The following is an 18727-nucleotide window of genomic DNA, read 5'->3' on the forward strand; positions in this document are numbered from 1 at the left end:
TGATGGACAGGGAGGCCTGGTGGGCTGCTGTCCATGGGGTCACAAAGAATTGGACATGACTGAGCAACTGAACTGAACTGAACTGAACCTTCTTACCTAAGACCCTCTATCCATCCCTGAGACCCCTGCCTATTCCACTTCATTCATTAACTGAACACTGAGTATGATTTAGGTCCTATAGATGCACAGATAAAAAAGAGAAAGTTCTTGCCTTTAGGAGTCTGCAATCTAATGTGCGAGGGCAAATATTAAAGAGAATTCTTGATCAAAGTGTATATATAAAATGTCTACTGTTTAATTAAATACCATTATGATATTTCTTTGGCTTGAGTTTCCTCTTCAATATGATCGAGCTAGCAAAAATCCTTCAGAAACACAGCTTAACACTAATCACAGATCATCAACTGCTCTTATATATTCTTGAGACTCTTCCCTCTGTCTAGGCAACCATAGGATCTCCTTTGCGGCTAGGATGGTTATGCTCTAGTCTGCAACACAGAACCAGAGACGGTGCCTGCTCTAGCAGGCAACGAGGCTGCCTTGGCCTAAATGTACAAATCACTGTTTTGGTATTTGATGAGAAAAGTGAGTCTTTGTTGAAGGTATGCAAGGTGTTCCCAGAACTGAAGAGGTGCAAGAGGTCCATAGGGGACCTCAGGGACAGGATCATGGCCTTGATGTCCCTGGAATCCTCTCTTCTTCTTTCTTGGTGTAACTTTTATTTCTTCGTTTCTTCCATGGGTATGGGGGATGGGGATATATCCATGGTAATTCTGGGATACAGTCTCACAAGTCATGATCCAAGAGCAAAGGTAGAGCTTTCCTTCTTAGACTCTGGATGGAAAATCTCAGATCAAGAAGCTGATTGGTGCTTCCCTGGTGGCTCAGTGGTAAAGCATCTGCCTACCAATGTAGGAGACACAGGTTAGATTCCTGGTCTGGGAAGACCCCACAGGCTGTGGCGCAACTCAGCCCAAGTGCTCTAGAGCCAGGAGCTGCAACTACCGAGCTCATGTATGCTAAAACCCATGCTCCCCAAACAAGAGAAGTCACCACAATGAGAAGCCTGTGTGCTGCAACCTGAAAAAAGCCCGCACAGTAACCCAGCACAGTCATAAACAAATAAAATTATTTTAAAAAAGAAGCTGATTGGACCATCTTAGGTTACAGAGAACCCCAGACTAATAATCCCTAGTGATAGAAAAGGTACTTGGCAGCCCCAAAGGATCCTGTGATTAGAACAGTTCTCCAAAAGGAGAAGGAATGTTCTTCCCAAGAGAAACAGTAAAGACAGTGTGGAGGTTCAAAGAAAAGATGCCGCTACTCTATTCTGATGACCTTGCCCACCCAGTGCTGCTCTTCAGGGTAGAGCCCCAGGTGGACCCCTCATTAGCCTGCTCATCTTTCCACTGCCCACTCGTGGCCAGTATATAAAGTGACCACAACACTAGGGCATGTCAAAGGACACCGGGTAGTTGCCCATGACTTCCTTTAAAAAAAAAATTTTATTTTTGGCTGTGCTGGGTCTTCATTGCTATGTGTGGGCTTTCTCTAGCTGTGGCGAGCTGGGGCTAGTCTCCAGTTGTGGGGTATGGGCTCATCCTTGTGGCTGCTTCTCTTGCTGTGGAGCACAGGCTCAAAGGCACACAGGCTTCAGTAGTTGTGGTACACGGGCTTGATTGCCCTATGGCATGTGGAATCTTCCCGGACCAGGGATCGAACCTGTGTCCCCTGCATTGGCAGGCAGATTCTTAACCACTGAACCACCAGGAATGTCCTGCCCATGACTTCTTATGGCTGTAATTCTATAAACAATATGGAAAGATGGCTGCTGAGGGAGAATGGGTCCTTTTTGATGTGTATAGTCACACATTTCCTTGGTTGACATAACCAAGCACCAGTGACCTTACGTGGTATCCCTTACACTGGCAATGGACTTTGGTCTTAACTCTCCCATGCTCCTCCTTTGAGGCACAGTCCAAGGGTTTGGCCTGGCTACTTGAGAGCACGTGGCTTATTGTACTTGCTTCTCTGCCCACAAACACACATCCCTATACTTCTCCATTTCACATGAAAGTATCCCATGTTACAGAGAAGTTTCTACTTTGCAAGGAGTAAATTAAAGCATCTCTGAAGAGCTAAGGAAGAGAATCTCTTAAATAGTACTTCTTTCAGCAGTACAAACCCTCCCCAAACTTCTTGGTAATAGAAAAATAAGCTCTGGAGATTCTAAACCTATCGACAACTCCAGACTTCTGTTTCCATCCATATGATAGATTGCTGAAGGACCTTATCACTACAAAACATGTAGGTTCTAGATAAAACTTATTTTTAATGTATTGTTGGGCACAAACTAATGAGAAATCTCCAAAAATTACCCTATCCCACAGAAAAGTGAGCCAAACTAGGTCTGTCAGCAATGAGTGGCAAACAAATGGGTTTGCGCTGACAGCATGGTGAAGATGCTGAGCCCTATAATCCTACACTGAATCCTGAATTAACTGCTGGAGAGACCCAGAGTGTTCCTAGGTCAACTGGACTCTCAAGCCCCCAGCAGAGGTAACTATAAACCCTCTCTGGTAAAAAAAAAAATTTCCACTTTAGGCCCACAGAGCTCCCACATTTTAAGATCAAGTAAATATACTAAGAAGGAAAGGCACTCCAAATAATCAGACGAAAAAAACGAAATAAGAACATATTAAACTGCCAAGGACTGTAGATATCAAAATTGTCAAAAAAGAATATATCTATGTAAGAAATGTTTAATGGGACAAGCGATGAAATAAATGAGTAAGCAACAAGGCACTATGAGAAATGGCTAGGGAGATTTTAAAAAGGATGTGAAGCCCCTAGATATGAAAAACAGTTTTAAAAATGAAAATGCAACAATTTAGATGCAACTGAAGGAAGAATTAGTGAACTGGACGTTATATCCAAAAAGTTACCCACCAGCATCACAGAGAGACAGGAGATGAATAATAAAAAATAAGGCTAAAATATTTAGAGGCTAAAATGAGAAAACATGACATGTCTGAGTGGAGTCCTAGAAGGAGGGAGTAGAGAGAAGGGATCGACTTTTTAAAAGATGATGGCTGAGAACCATTAAGAGCTGATGAGAGATATGAATTCTCAGATTCAGGAAGCACATGCTGGATTTAAAAACAAAATGAAACAAAACCCGTATCAATACACATAGTTAAACCGCAAAATCTTAAAGACAAAAAAGAGGAACAAGAGACAGACCACCTACAAAGGAAAGATCAGTAATGGGGTCTCAGCAACAAGTGACAGAGGAATAATAACTGTCAGCCTAAAACTGTTGAATGCAGAAAAATTATCTTTCAAGAATGGAGATACAAAAAACATATTTTTAGATTAAACAAAAACTGAGAGATTCTACCAGCAACTGGCATTCAGTAAGGAACAGCTAAAAGAGATATATTGGGAAAAAGAAAAATGATTGGAAGGTCTTTCTGAGATACAAGAAAAAAAATTAGCAAGCAAAGTAGTAAAATTGGATAAGAATAAAAAAACATTGCCTTTAGATAAAAAATAACAATAATTATAACTTATAGGGTTTGCAAAGAACAAGACTAAAGTACTATATGTATACCAGGAAAGGGTGTTCAGAGTTAAAGTGTACTAAAATAAAACCCATGTATTGTTATAGAAAGGCATTGATAATTTTAGAGTTCATTAAGTTAAAAAATGTACCATAAAATCTCAAAGGGAACCACTAGAAGGACAGAAGTAGAGGGTATAAATCTCAAATCAGTAGAGGCAGAAAATCAGATTTCAACAAGAATCTCTACCTCACAACCAATAAAAAAAAAACCCAAAAACTCCTAAATCAATCAATTTTTAAAAAGCAACAAAGGAAAAGAAAAGAAAGAAGCCTTCAAAACTTGAAAGTTAAAAAAATAATAAAAACAAGTTTAAACACATTAATGTTGTCATTAAATGGAATGGACTAATCTCATTGGCAACAGGTCACACATGGTTCAATGGTTGGAAAAAACATAACTTACACTTATGTTGCATATAAGAAACATATAAAACATAAGGACTTTGGACAGTTCAAAGTATAACTATGAAAAAATATATCCCTGGCAAATACTAGCAAAATAAAGATATAATATCAGGCTACAATAACATCAGGCCAAAAAGCACAATTCGTGATGGGTGCTGCTGTGTGCTGTGCTTAGTCGCTTGGTTGTGGCCAACTCTTTGCGACCCCATGGACTGCAGCCAGCCAAGCTCCTCTGTCCTTGGGGATTCTCCAGGCAAGAATACTGGAGTAGGTTTTCATGCCCTCCTCCAGGGTATCTTCCCAACCCAGGGATCAAACCCAGGTCTCTCACATTGCAGGCAGATTCTTTACCGACTGAGCCACCAGGGAAGTGATGGGTGAGGTCTTCATAATGATAATGGCTTCTATCATCAGGAAAATATAAGAATTCTTAAGACGTTGCAATATATATGAATATCAAATCATTACATTTGATTTGTAAACCTGAAACTAATATAGTGAGATATGTCAATTATATCTCAATTAAAAAAAATAAAAAACTGCATCTACTAAAGTAGCCGCAACATATACATACCAACAAAGAACTACAGAAAGAAATAAACTACGACTATGATCTGAATAACACAATTAACAAACAATTTAACGGGCACATATATTGGGTTGGCCAAAAAGTTCATTTGTATGGAAAAACCTGAATGAAATTTTTGGCCAACCCAATAGAATAACAATTCCCACCTTTCACTGTCTCTGTGACTCTCAGCAAATCTCTGGGTCTCAGTTTCCTCATCTGCAAAGTGGGGATGACACTGTCTACAGTGTTTTCATGAAATCCAAAATATCATCAACGATAAGACATTATTTTTTTATGTACCTCTAGGAAAAAAAAAAAAACCCTGCCCATTAAATGCAAGCTGCCAATTTTAGGTCGCATCCCAATTTTAGAGATGTAAAAGTCACTAGGGGTAGGGGATTAAGAGGCAAAGACTACTATATATAAAATAAATAAGCTACAGGGATATGTTGTATAGCACAGGGAATGCAGCCAGTACTTTATAATAACTATCAACAGTATAATCTATAAAAATTTTGAATCACTTGTTGTAGACCCAAAACTAACATAACATTGTATATCAACTATACCTCAATAAAAAGTGTGAAAAAATATGTGAGTTAGACTCAATTAAATGCTACATATCATAGGGGCTGCTGTGATGGTTTAAAACGAGATGATGTAAGTAAAATACAAGACATAAGTTGCTTCCTCCCTCCGCCCCTTGACAACTTTAGTCTGCAAACAAGGGGAGCACATGTAAAAATCGGAAGCAGCGAATGTCTGCTTTTAGCTTCTTCACATCCTTGCATGTTTTGAAAAGCAACTGATTCCTCACAAGGAAAATGAAGTCATAACCACATCATTCTTGAAAGAAAATGACTCATCAGGTCAGTAGGACTAGTGAGAAGGGGTGCGTGAGGAAAAACACAAGAGAGGGAGGCAGGGGTCAGATCGGACCCCCTGAGCGGAAGTGATTCTGGGAGTGCAAAGGGCACTTGTTCAAGAGAGAGGTGTGAGTTGAGTTTTGGGGAGGAGGGGGATGGGGGAGGCTAGGGAGCTGGGGGAAAAGGCCTAAGGGCTGAAAGGGTGGGGAGGAGGGTTGGTCTGGGCTCTAGCCTGCTATGGGCCTGCACTTTGGGGAGTCTGGTGCGGGACCCAGGGGGCAAGGAAGACCTTCCAACCACCCCACCACTTAAAAAAAAAAATAGAAGAGAAATTAAAGGAAAGTGACTGGAGACAGGGCATATATCCACTTTCTGAATGGATGAAAAATTCAGACTAAAAGTAGCTTTGCCGTTTTCAGCAGAGGCAATTTTAGTGTCTTAATTATATTACTATTTTGGAGCAGCTTTTTATAAATACTCTTCAATACTCTGTGAAAATCAGTTTGTCAGAATGCTTCAAAAAAATAAAAAGTTGAAAACAAATAAACAACAAAACCCAAATAAGCCTGAGGTTCTCTTCGACCCAGAGAGGCCTTTGCACCCTTGTTAGACAGACCTAACCTATCCTTCTTGCCACCATCCAAATGCCACCTCTGTGATTCTCATTGGGAAGGACTCTCCACCTGCTCCAACCTCCTGGAACGTTTGCATTTCCCTGGGGATACAAGTCACCTATGACTCACTGAAGTGAGTGTGTCTGTCTCCAAGGACAGTGAGATTTTTAAAAGCTCTGAATCCCTCTCTCAACTTCCAACCACTCATGTGACTGGGAGTCAAATGGTGAGGTGCAGGTTGAGTTAATGTGGTGGGTGGAGGGTCACCCAGGAACCAAGTGTGGTTTTAGGGACCTGTTCTTAGGGAACTGTCACTGAATAGAAATAATACTTTTGTTGGTGATATAGCTCTTTAAGTATGTTCTCTTATTCTTCTAAATAATATGTTTGTGGGTGGTATACTTCTCTTATTGCTGTGAAATTAGTAAAACAATACTATTAAAATGTTCATAGGTGATGGCCATTACCTCTCTGAGAAATATCACCAAGCCCCTGACCTTTGACTTCGCAGGTGCAGCAGTGGTAAAGAATCCACTTTCCAATGCAGGACACACAAGAGATTCGAGTTCAATCCCTGAGTTGGGAAGATCCCCCAGAGCCGGAAATTGCAATCCACTCCAGTATTCTTGCCTGGAGAATCCTATGGACAGAGGAGCCTGGCAGGCTACAGTCCATGGGGTTGCAAAGAGGCAGACACGACTGAGCACACACGCACCTGACCTTTACCTAATGTACTAATGTTAGTTTCCCTTTGTTGCTGTAACAACCCTCCACAAACGTAGTGGCATAAAACAATACAAACTGATTATCTGACACTTGCCTATGTTCCAACACTGGTCTGTGCTGCAATGAGAGTGTTGGCAGAACTGCATTCCCCTCAAGAAGCTGTAGGGGTAAATCTCTTTCCTTACTTTTCCCAGCTTCCAGAGGCCACTCACATTCCTTGACTCCAGGCCCCTCTCTCAAAGCCAGAAATGGTGGGTTGAGTCTCTCTCACATCGGATCACTAGGACCTCCTCTTCTGCCTTCCTTTTTTCATGTTAAGGACTGTGGTTACATTGGGCCCACTCAGATAATCCAGAATAATGTCCCTATCTCAAGGTCCTTAACTTGATCACCTCTGCAGAGTCCCTTTTGCTGTGCATGTTCATTGGTTCTGGGGTTTAAGCCGTGGGTATCTTTGGAAGGTCATTATTCTGTCTACCACACCTTCTGACACCTTACTCTGTGTGTGTGTGTGTGGCCACTGTAACACAGTAAGGGCCTCAGTCCTCTAAGCTGTCAGGAGAGTCTGTGCTTGGAGTAGAGAGTGGAATTTTTGCCCATTGCTTCTGGCCACCCAGGGCTGAGGAGAAGGAAGTTCATTTATAGCACTGAGACATCTCTGGAAAACCTGCCATGCACTGCTGAGTAACCTTTTCATAGAAGTTTTAAGAGTGGGTTTTAAAGTCCTGGCTCCTGCTCCAGCTTATGCCTTGTTAGTATTCAAAATCAAGGGCAGTCCATGCTTAACCATAGCAGAAGAGCTGGCACCCTGCAATCATTCTTCCATGATACTGATGACAATGAAATCTTAGGGTTAAGGGTGACCCATTTAAGAAATATATTTTTGCAGAGAAAGTTTTAGAGGAGTCTTTTTAGCAGTTTGAATCAGAGTATTGAAGTTCCTCAATCCAATTTTTAACAGCAGCAGCTTCTTTTAAAGATGTAGAATAGGACTTCCCCCCCTTCTTTATTACATCTAAATTGATAAAGTTCAGACCCTGGAACCTATGTGGCAGTCCACATAGTAGGTGTTTGAACAGCTATTGAAATCACAATCCCCCAAATCACCTTTTATTTCTAGGCTATGAATACACAGGAAAAGATTGAGATTGGAAACAATATTCATTAAGATTTAAAATGTACATATTACTCCCAGCATTTCCACTTCTTGCTATCTATCCCAGAGAAATATCTGCATATGTGTGCAAGGATGTGCAGTACAGCATTGTCTGCAATGGTCACAGATTACAGACAGCTTAAATATCACTTCAGGAGTGGCAAAACAAATGTGGTACATCCCCACAAAGTAAGTTAAAAAAATTAAGTTAGATCCACATATTAGAACAAAGAATATTTACACACTGAAGAAAAGCAAGTTTTGAAACAAGTTTGATACCCTTCAAAATTATATATTTTTAAAAAATATATGTATGTAACAGAAATTTCCATAAGTATAAGCATCAACCTGGAAACAATTGCTATTCTGGAAGAGAACTGGGATGAGCTTGGAATAGGGATGGGAGGCTGATAAAGATGGAATTTTTCTTTATCTATATTGCATGGATTCTTTTGCAAGAAAACATATTCATGCTATCAAAATGTAAAATGTATCTTAAACTTAAAAAGAAACTGAAATAATCTAACACTTCAGGTTGTCAAAACTGATGATCAAATCTATTACATTATATTTCACAAAAGTTAAGGTTAAAATTTCAAAAGTATTTTTCCTATTTTGTTAAAAGTATGTGTGTATATATATATGTATATGTACAATATATATTTATACTTATTACATACATCTAATATACGTATATGAATACGACATCTATCTATTATATCTATCTGCACATACTATATACATCTGTTGTTGCTGTTGTTGTTCAGTCACTAAGTTGTATCCAACTCTTTGTGACCCCATGGACTGCAGAACAGCAGGCTTCCCTGTCTGTCACTTCTCAAATTTGCCCAAACTCATGTCCATTGTGGAGAAGGAAACGGCACCCCACTCCAGTACTCTTGCCTGGAAAATCCCATGGACGGAGGAGCCTGGTAAGCTGCAGTCCATGGGGTCGCTAAGAGTCGGACTCGACTGAGCGACTTCACTTTCACTTTTCACTTTCATGCATTGGAGAAGGCAATGGCAACCCACTCCAGTGTTCTTGCCTGGAGAATCCCAGGGACGGGGGAGCCTGTTGGGCTGCCATCTATGGGGTCGCACAGAGTCGGACATGACTGAAGTGACTTAGCAGTAGCAGCAGTAGCATGTCCATTGAGTCGATGACGCCACCTATAGATACCACATATATCTATAGATGCTTGTAATAAAATCCATAAATGCTGCTTTGGTTAAATCATAGATAAATATATCATTCTTTATCATTGTTCTTATTACTTATAATGGCAAAAATATCTCTCGTATTATTATGACTAATTTGGTAATTGAATCAGTTTGCCTTTTAAGTAATTCAATTAATTTTAGTAAATTTTAAAAGTCTTCTGACATAGTTACAAAATTAAGAAAAAATGAAACGCTGGTTTACAACATGTAGCATCCCTTTAAATGAAACCCTTCCGAGTGTGAGGAATGCACTAAGGTTTTATCAAGTGGATGCTCTTTGTGTATAAAAACTGATCTAAATCGTAATTTAAATTTTACAACCACTGCAATCTTTCCATTTGGGGAAAACTTCTTGGAAACTGACAGTGTAGAGGGTTTATCTCAGACCTCTGGGGATATCCCAGGAAGCAAAAGATCCTCTGAAGGAATTGTGCAAGATTGACACCAACAGGGATTCTGTTCCAGACTGCATGAGACTGTAGATTGGGTGTTTAGTTCCACTGAGAAAAGGAGGAGCCACCGGGTTTTTTATTTACCCAGGGAACTCATCTCGAAGATCTTCAATGGTCTGTTCGTGCACCAACGTCTCCGGGGGTGATCAAATTCTCCCCTCACCCCGCAGGGAAGAGACTGTAGGCAGATCCGCAATCACGCACCTGCCGGTTAACAGATAAGCCCTCCACATGCGGAGGCACTCGCCCAGCTGTGGCGGAGGAGCAGAGCCGTCCCTCTCCCTCCCCCATCCCCGCAGAACAAAGGGCGGTCACTGTCTGCTCCTCCCAGGGTCGGATGAAAGCACACGCCTTCCATCACAATTAACGTAGGACTCTGAAACACAACACAAACTCACCCGCAACATGTTCAAAATCAATGCCATCAATACTCAGAATGAGGATACCAAGAAAGCAAAACAAAACAAACCTATTCAAAGAGTAAATACTCAAAGCAACAGGGCTGGAATCAGACACGCTACAAGGTCAACAAATCCAAGACAAGTTCAAGTACAGCGCGTCTTATAAACTGAAGAGCTGGCCATTATCCCAGGGGTTGAAACGCAGATGCCTTCAGGGGCCGGCTAATGGAAAGGTCTATACGATAATAGAGAGTGGGCCTCTCAGGAGCTGGACCCCAGGTGCCCACGTAAAGGCATTCACATTCCATTTTTTAAAGTTTCAATTCCCTCTATGTGATTCCTAAACAGCCTCTACCATCAAACAGAGAAGGAAACAGAGTTAAATACTGGTATGTGTTAGTCGCTCAGTCGTGTCTGACTCTTTCTGACCCTATGGACTGTAGCACACCAGGCTTCTCTGTCCATGGAATTCTCCAGGCAAGAATACTGGAGTTGGTAGCCATTCCCTTCCCCAGGGTATCTTCCCAAACGACCCAGGGTATCTTCCCAAATGACCCAGGGATGAACCCAGGTCTCCCACATTACAGGCAGATTCTTTACTGCCTGAGTCACCAGGGAAACTCCAAATATGGGTGTAGGGTGGATGGAACTGAATAAAAGTCAAAATCAGAAATACTGCCAAGGAGTCCACAGGGCATGAAAGGCCGAGCAATGATCCTAGCTGTCATTATCTGAAAGGGTAGTGACCACTTACTTGGTTTATATCTTCAAAGGTAATAATAGCAAGGCAAAAGTTAAAAGAAATGGCTTACTAAGCTCAAATACGACGGGTTGAGATTAATCAGAAAGATTTTTTAACATAAGTTATTCAGCTGGATTATGAAAAGTTTGCACACATTCCCTTGAAAGGCTTTAAATAAATGGAGCCTCCAAAACCCATAGGTGTGACCTTACTGGAAGGCAAGGGGTGGACCGAATGACCTCCCAAGGTTCTGATTTAAATATGTCTGTATAGTCAACTCCTGGTTATCCAGCCCAAAGAAGAAAGACAGTGACAAATCATCCTGAGCTGAAGATAATAAAAAGTTATAATTTGCCTTTGGAATGTATTTTGGTACTTAAATTAGAACGTGTCTTTCTGACGCTCTGAGAATTCACAGTGCTTCATAACAGCCACAAAGAAGGCCTGACCTAGAGCTGGGAGGCTGCCCAATTTCGCCATCCTGCCCTCTGTGCAACTCTTCTTTTTTGCTGGGGGTGCATGCATGCGTGCTAAGTTGCTTCAGTCTTGTCTGACTCTTTGCAACCCTATGGATTATAGCCCTTCAGCCACCTCTGTCCATGGGATTCTCCAGGCAAGAATACTGGAGTGGGTTGCCAGGCCCTACTCTAAGGGATCTTCCCGACCTAGGGATTGAATCTGCATTTCTTATGTGGATTCTCATTGGCAGGCGGGTTCTTTACCACTAATGCCACCTGGGAAGCCCTTTGCTAGGGGTGAGCCAATATCATCTTTTAGAACACCCAGCAATCCAAACTTTCTCAGTTAGGAGCCACCTGGCTCAATCTTTCCCTGAATTATGGTTGATTCAGGATGGTCTGGGTTGCTTTTCTGGAGTTTGACTCCAAAGTGCTGCAGGCCCCACAGGAAGCAGCAAGCTTCCTGTGTAGATGTTTGGACATCTACTCTAAACTGCCTATGAAAGATGATCTAGCTTCTCTACCGGAGAAGACACAAAAGTAAATTTATTGAGTTCCTTGGAACAGAAAGTGAAAAAAGCTTCATTGGAAAGGAGGATGAGGGACTTCCCTGGTGGTCCAGTGGTTAAGAATCCTTCGTCCAGTGCAGGGGATGTGGGTTTGATCCCTGGTCAGGGAACTAAGATCCCACATTCTGCAGGGCAACAAAGCCCACGTGTCACACTTGGAGAGAAGCCCAAGTGCCGCACTTAAGGTCCTGCATGCCACAACTAAGACCAGACAAATAAGTATAAAGGAAAGGGGAGGGCTTCCCTGGTGGCTCAGTGGTAAAGAATCTGCCTGCCAGTGCAGGAGACATGAAGGGTTCAATCCCTAGTCCAGGAAGATACCACATACTGAGAAGCAGCTAAGCCTGTGTACCACAACTATTGAGCCCCTGTTCTAGGGTCTGGGAGCTGCAACCACTGAGCTCACATGCTGCAGCCACTGAAGCTTGCACACCCTGAAGTCCATGGTCTGCAACAAGAGAAGCCACAGCAATGAGGAGTCCATGCCCTGCAACTAGAGTAGGCCCTACTTATTACATCTACGGAGAAGCCCTCACAGCAGTGAAGTCCCAGCAAAATAAAAAACAAACACATAAATAAATTTTAAAAATTATTTTAAAAAAATAAAAGAAAGAGAAGATGAAGCGAATGCCCAGCACTGGGAAAGCAAAAAGCAGGATGCTCAGGAGATGCAGTAACCATCCCCTGCACCTCAAAGGGTTGGATGGGATGGAAATCTGAGGTGGTGGCCCACCGTCCAAGATGAAAGGAGAGCCTGCTCATCACAGTAACTTGTAGGGGCCCCAGAGGAGGGAAGGATGGGAAGCAGGGAAGTTGCCTCACTGTTCTTTGTCCTCTGTTGGCTCCCAGTGCCTACAGAGGGAGGCTGGTGTCACCTGGCAGGAGGCAGGACCAACCAGAACATCTCAGGAGTGCCTCACAGCCCCTCACCCAGAGACCCTGGTGCAGTGGGCACAGGCTGCAGTTGGCGGGATTTGGCCAAGAAGACTTTTTTTGGATTTAGACAGTCACTGGACAGCCACAGACCTGAACACAGACAAGCTGCCTGGCCCCAAACCTGCACAGGTAATAAGGGGATCTGGTAATAAGGGGATCATTACAACAGTTTCCGTTTTTTCTATCACATTCTGCTCTCTAGTTTTTCCTTCTGATGTCCCAGAGCTGTGCTGTTACAATGAAATAAAGTCCAGTTCCTTGGTCACAGTAGCCACATTTCAAGTGCTCAACAGTCTCATGCCCGTGGACACTATATTGGACAGAACCAACATAGAACTTCTACATCATCATAGAAAGTTCTGTTTGTCAGCCACTAATCTAGACTTCCAGGAGAACCTAGAATCTAGGAATTTCTACTCTTTTGGGGGTAGAATAAAAAAAGGAAGAAATGCACTTACAAAGTATCTTGTCTATACGTAATTACCACTGATCCTCACCATGTGTGGTAGGCGGGGGTAGATTTCAACATACCCATTTTACAGATGAGGAAGGTGGAGCTTTCCCCACTTTAAGTAATTTGCACATGGAACACAATTATTGGATGGGACAGGATTAAAACCAGGTTTTCTGGTTCCAAAGTCAACACTTTCTACTGTTACATGCAACGGCTACAAATAATGTTACTTGCCATTTACTTTGTTCAGTGCGGCCATAAAAACTCGGGCCTTCCAGAATGAGGTTGACAGGCCCCTGTTGTGTTTTTATTGATTGGCTGATTTTTGCAGTGATAACTAAACTTTGTACAATGTACTTAAGCAGCTCTATAGTTACGGAGCCTTGGGGTTCAAATCCTGACTCATCCTCTTACTATTTACCTGATGGAGGGCAAGTCACTCACTGTCTCTGAACCGTAATTTCCTCTTCTTGTCTATTCACTTCATAGTGTTGTCAGGAGGATAAGACAGTGTATGTGAAAGGCTTAGCACAGTGTCTGGCACATATCTGTGCTCCATAAATAATGATTATTAATGGCAACTGGCAGAACTTACAATGAACTGTCAGGTGCAATAGCCTGTTAAAGCTTTTAACAGGACAAGGAAGCGCATTGCTATCCCCATTTTTGCAGATGATACATCTGAATCTCAGGGCACAAGGGACTCACTCAAGGTCATGCAACTAGAAAGCTGTAGATCTAGGGCATGAACACAAATCTTTTCTTGCTACACAATGTTGCTTCTCAGGAGAGAAGGGAGCAGAGGTACCAAGGCATGGTTTAGAGGGATTTTAGCCATCCCTCTTCACCCCCATATTTCTCCCTTCTCTGAAACAGGCAATTAATGATTTCTTAATCTTGTGTAAAATGCCATGCAAAGGCAGCTTTGAGCATCCCCCTCTATCATAACTGCTACCCTCAAGCCCCTCCCATATAGAGATTCTACAGTCTCATTGGTAAAGAAGTAACACTGGTATAATTAAGGCAGTTGAAATATGAACAGAATGCCTTGAAGCACAGCATTCAAATCTTCTCTCTGGAAAGCCTGTGGATCAAATCGCTTTCTTCCAGTCTACCCTCCATCCCAATTCACTGCTACAGCAAAAGGGCAAGGATGCAGCCTACCAGACCCCAGCTGAGCCCAGCCAAGACCGATGTGAGTGAGAATGTGTGTTCTTGCCAGCCATTGGGTTCTTGGCGTTATTTGTTATCCGGCCCTATTGTAGCAAAAGCTGACTGATATATCTGTCAAACTCAAGGTAAGAGGCACTTACCCAGCCACAACGATCTCAAAGTCCCCATCACGATCCACATCAGTCACTGCCACTCCGTAGTTGAGCTGGGTGGGGTTGCTGTCATAGTCAGGAGGCAGGACTGAGTTGGTGACTGCCGTGAACATGGGTTCAGCCCCCTGGGACCCCTCAGTCAGGGGCAGAAACCACAGCAGCAGCAGGAATAGAAACACCTGGAACATCTGAAACCAGAAGTTACAAATGTTACTGACGGAAAGCGGCCCAGGAAAATCGAATCCCAGGTTGGCATGGAAGTGCCTTTCTTCCCGCTTCCTGGAGGGCTTGGCAAACCCTAGGCTACCACTTCTCCACAAGACCCATCCTGGCTATGCTCTTTCAAACTGTGAGCTGCCCCCATCACTGAGGTCACCCTTATGCTCCTCTGCCTTTTCGTTTTCTACAGCATCTATCACTGTATAACATGCCAGATGAGTTCCTCATTCATCATGTTTTATTATTTAGTGTCTGTTTCCCTCAGCTAGAACATAAGCTCCACCAGGGCAAGGTTCGTTGTCTGTTTTGTTCATGGATGCACATCAAGCCAAGGACAGTGTCTGGCACATAAGAGACACTCAACACATATTCGGGAGGGAAGGAAGGAAGGGAAGGAGAAATACACATGCATCTTTCATGCTCTGGGAGAAAGAAGAAAATAACAGATCTCAGATGATCCAGGGACAGGTAAGACCCCCGTGAGGGTCCACATCCACAACAGCAGAGAAAGTAAAGGATTATCCTTGTGTGGGACTGACCCCAGAGGTAGCCCAGACAGAATCTGTGACTTGGAAGGTTCCCCTGCCAAGGTCCCTCCCTAGGGCCACTGGCCGTCGCCTCCAGACCAGGAAGCAGTCAGTTATGGAATGCATCCCAGCAGGAACTGGCGGGCGGCACATCATTCACTCGGAGAAATTAAACCATTGTGTGTGTTTTATTATAAATTAATTATGTATAATCCATTGTATAATTCATTATTATATTTCTAACATAACTCAGGGTGTTGCCAAACAGCCTGGGGCTATGGGAGCTGGCGGCAGCCACCCAGGAGACGAATGAGAATGGCCAAGGAAGTGGAAGGACTCCACCCTCTCCTTGCGTGAGCAATGAAGACACTTAGAACACTAGAGACGGCACCACCCTGAGATGCTGCCTGCAGGCTTAGAGTCAGAGCTCACAGAGTGTTCCAAAGGCTCCCCTGGGACAAGTCCTACGAAGTCTGCCCAGGTCCAGTCCCCCAGGCAAAGCCTTCAGAGGGCGGCACACCTCTTCCTGATGGAGCTTTTCCTGCTGGCTTGTCAGTGTGTCTGGCAGCCAAGAGCAAGGCTGAGTGAGGCTGATGTCTTAATGAAGAGAGGATCTGAAGACTGACTCCCCAGATGGAGACAGACACTCCTGCCAGCATAGGAGCTTTCTCCAGTTCGGAACCAAGAGATCAAAAGGAAAGGCCCAGGCACTGTCTTCAGAGCTAAACGTGATTCAGAAGCCCCTCTAATGCCTCACTGGAGAGGCTGAAGAGAGACACAGGGGCAGGGCTCCAACTGCAGCGTAGAAACTAACCTTGGTGAGCCTTCCTGGGAAGGAAGTTCTTGAACTGTGTTCAGAGGGCACATGCTGGGTGTTGCACTATCAGAGTGAGGTCAGTCCCAATTACAGAGATGTCTGAACATGACAGCATCATCTACTGCGCTGTCTAATCACCAAAGACAAACACATCACTCCGAGAGACCCCATCTTGGCAAGAAGTTTGGTTGGATAAAGGGAACTCATAATTGGATTAATGAGCAGCTGGGGTGGGGTGGGGTAATGAGAAGCTAAAGAGTATTTAATAACCAGTATAAACATGTTGAAATGTAGGGTGGATCTGAAGGTCACAGGGCTTTTCAAGGTATGAACTCTAGTGTAGGGGTGGCAAATGAATTTCAGCTTGACAGCCAAACTGATTGGCAGTGGCTTGAAAGAGTACTGTGAACAGCTTACAACATTTGCAATGGACATGGAAGGAAAAGCAGTACTGAGCATGCCTTCTAGAAGATCTTAAGTTCCTCCTAGCACTGTGCCTGAAATTTGGGTCACTGCCACCAGGGAGTGGTAGGTCGTATAAGGGTCCTATTAGGGTCATATAAACATCAGGTAGAGATTTTCTAATGAAGGCCATGAAGGGCAAAAATCCAGCCTCTTGATTTATCTTTTTTTGAAAAGTAAAAGCTTTAATTAAAGGAGCCATCTGAAAGAAGTAGCTACTCTGTGTTATCCGTTTCCATATAAATAACCTAAACCTGGGCTTTCCAGGTGGTTCAGTGGGTAAAGAACTCAACTGCCAATGCAGGAGACATAAGAGAACCAGGTTCGATCCCTGGGTCAGGAAGATCCCCTGTAGAAGGGAATGGCAACCCACTCCAGTATTCTTGCCCAGAGAATCCTCATGGACAGAGGAGCCTGGCGGGCTACAGGCCATGAGATTGCAAAGAGTCGGACACAACTGAAGTGCCTTAGCACACACACAACCTAAAGCTAGATTGAAAAGAAATAACACACCTATGGGCTGACCTCTATTTTGCTTGATGGCCTTGAGCAAGTCATAGCCTCACTGGGTGCCAGCTTCCTTCTCCAGAATGAGGGTTTGGGAGTAGATCTCTAAAGGTCCTTTCTGGCTCTAAAATTCTATGATGGATTAATTAATTTTTTTTAGAAGCAGGCCTTTGGCAGTTTTTCTCCCCAGCTTTTTCCATAAACTTCAGACCAACCTGTGTGGTTTTCCTTTCTGAGCATATTATTAATAAATATATTTTGAGCCAAACAGCTTTTCAGCAGAGCTCTATAGCGGTTTCCTTACAGGGGCCAAGGCCAGACAGGAACCGGCCATCATTAGCGTGGAAGTGAATGCATTGAGCAGAGGCAGACCAGTGGATGGTCTCCCTAGGGGGTGGGCTGAGAGTGGAGTGGGGGGAACAGGTCCTTTATTTTTAATTTTTCTGCTATGCCAAAGGCGCTTAGTGTACCCACCAGGGCTGCTCAGCACCAGTTGAAAGTTAGAGGGTCAGCTGAGGGCCTGTTGGGGAAGAGGTATAGTGGGAAACTTAGGAAAAAGCCTGGCAAATATTCCCCCTCTATCTCAGGCCTCAGATGAAGGAAATCACTGAAATGCTCCTCTATACCCTGGCTGCTCAGTGGTCCCCAGACCAGTAGCATAAGCATCAGCTAGGAGTTTCTTAGATATGCAGAGTCATGGGCCCTACCCCAGACTTAATAAATCAAAATGTGCATTTTAACAAGATTTCAGGCGGTCTAAATGCATATTAAAGTTTGAGACACACTGCTCAACCTTAGCTGTATAATGAAATCACTTGAGGAGCTTTAAAAAATACTCATGTCTGAAAATAATTTCTTGGCCATGACACCGAAAGCACAGGCAACAGAAGAAAACAGATTAAATGGACTACATCAAATTTAAAACTTTTGTGCATCACAGGATGCTATCAATAGAGTGAAAAGGCAACCCATGGAATGGGAGAAAATATTTGCAAATCATATATGTGATAAAGGATTAATATCCAGAATATATAAAGAACTCCTGTAACTCAACAACAACAAAAGATCCCAATTCAAAAGACCTGAATAAAGATTTCTTCAAGGAAAATACACAACTGGTCAATAAGTATAAAAGAAGATGCTCAATGTCACTAATCATTAGGGAAATGCAACTCAAACCCACAATAAGATAACACAAATGGCAAGCCACTCCAGTGTTCTTGCCTGGAGAATCCCAGGCACAGGGGAGCCTGGTGGGCTGCCGTCTATGGGGTCGCACAGAGTTGGACACGACTGAAGTGACTTAGCATAGCATTGCATCCATTAGAATGGCTATAATCAAAAAACCAGAAAATATCAATTGTTGGTGAGGATGTGGAGAAATTGGGACCCATATGCATTGCTGATGGGACTGTAAAATGGTGCAGCTGCTGTGGAAAACTGCTGTGCAGCAGCAGTTCTTCAAAAAAGTCCAAAAAACAATTACCAAGTGATCTAGCAATTCCATTTCTGGGTATATACCCAAAAGAATCAAAAGAAGGGACTTGAACAGATAATTGTATACCCCAGTTTGTAACTGTATTATTCACCATAGCCACAAGCAAGTTATAGGAGCCCAAGTGTGCATCAATCTACATGTCCAAAGTGTGGCAAATACCTACAATGGAATATGAC

The 18727-nt window shown here is 43.0% G+C and overlaps 1 protein-coding gene across 2 annotated transcripts in view; it reads right to left on the reverse strand.

The window, feature by feature from the left end:
* Positions 1-18727, reverse strand: part of CRTAC1 (cartilage acidic protein 1) — a 151230-nt gene that overhangs the window by 115245 nt on the left and 17258 nt on the right. For both annotated transcript variants that reach the window (XM_061403039.1, XM_061403038.1), the window contains exon 2: positions 14510-14709. In XM_061403039.1, coding sequence (XP_061259023.1) covers positions 14510-14709 — 200 coding nt within the window. The remainder of the gene's footprint in view (positions 1-14509; positions 14710-18727) is intronic.

The sequence above is a fragment of the Bos javanicus genome, chromosome 26, assembly GCF_032452875.1.
Source record: "Bos javanicus breed banteng chromosome 26, ARS-OSU_banteng_1.0, whole genome shotgun sequence".
NCBI lineage: Eukaryota > Metazoa > Chordata > Mammalia > Artiodactyla > Bovidae > Bos > Bos javanicus.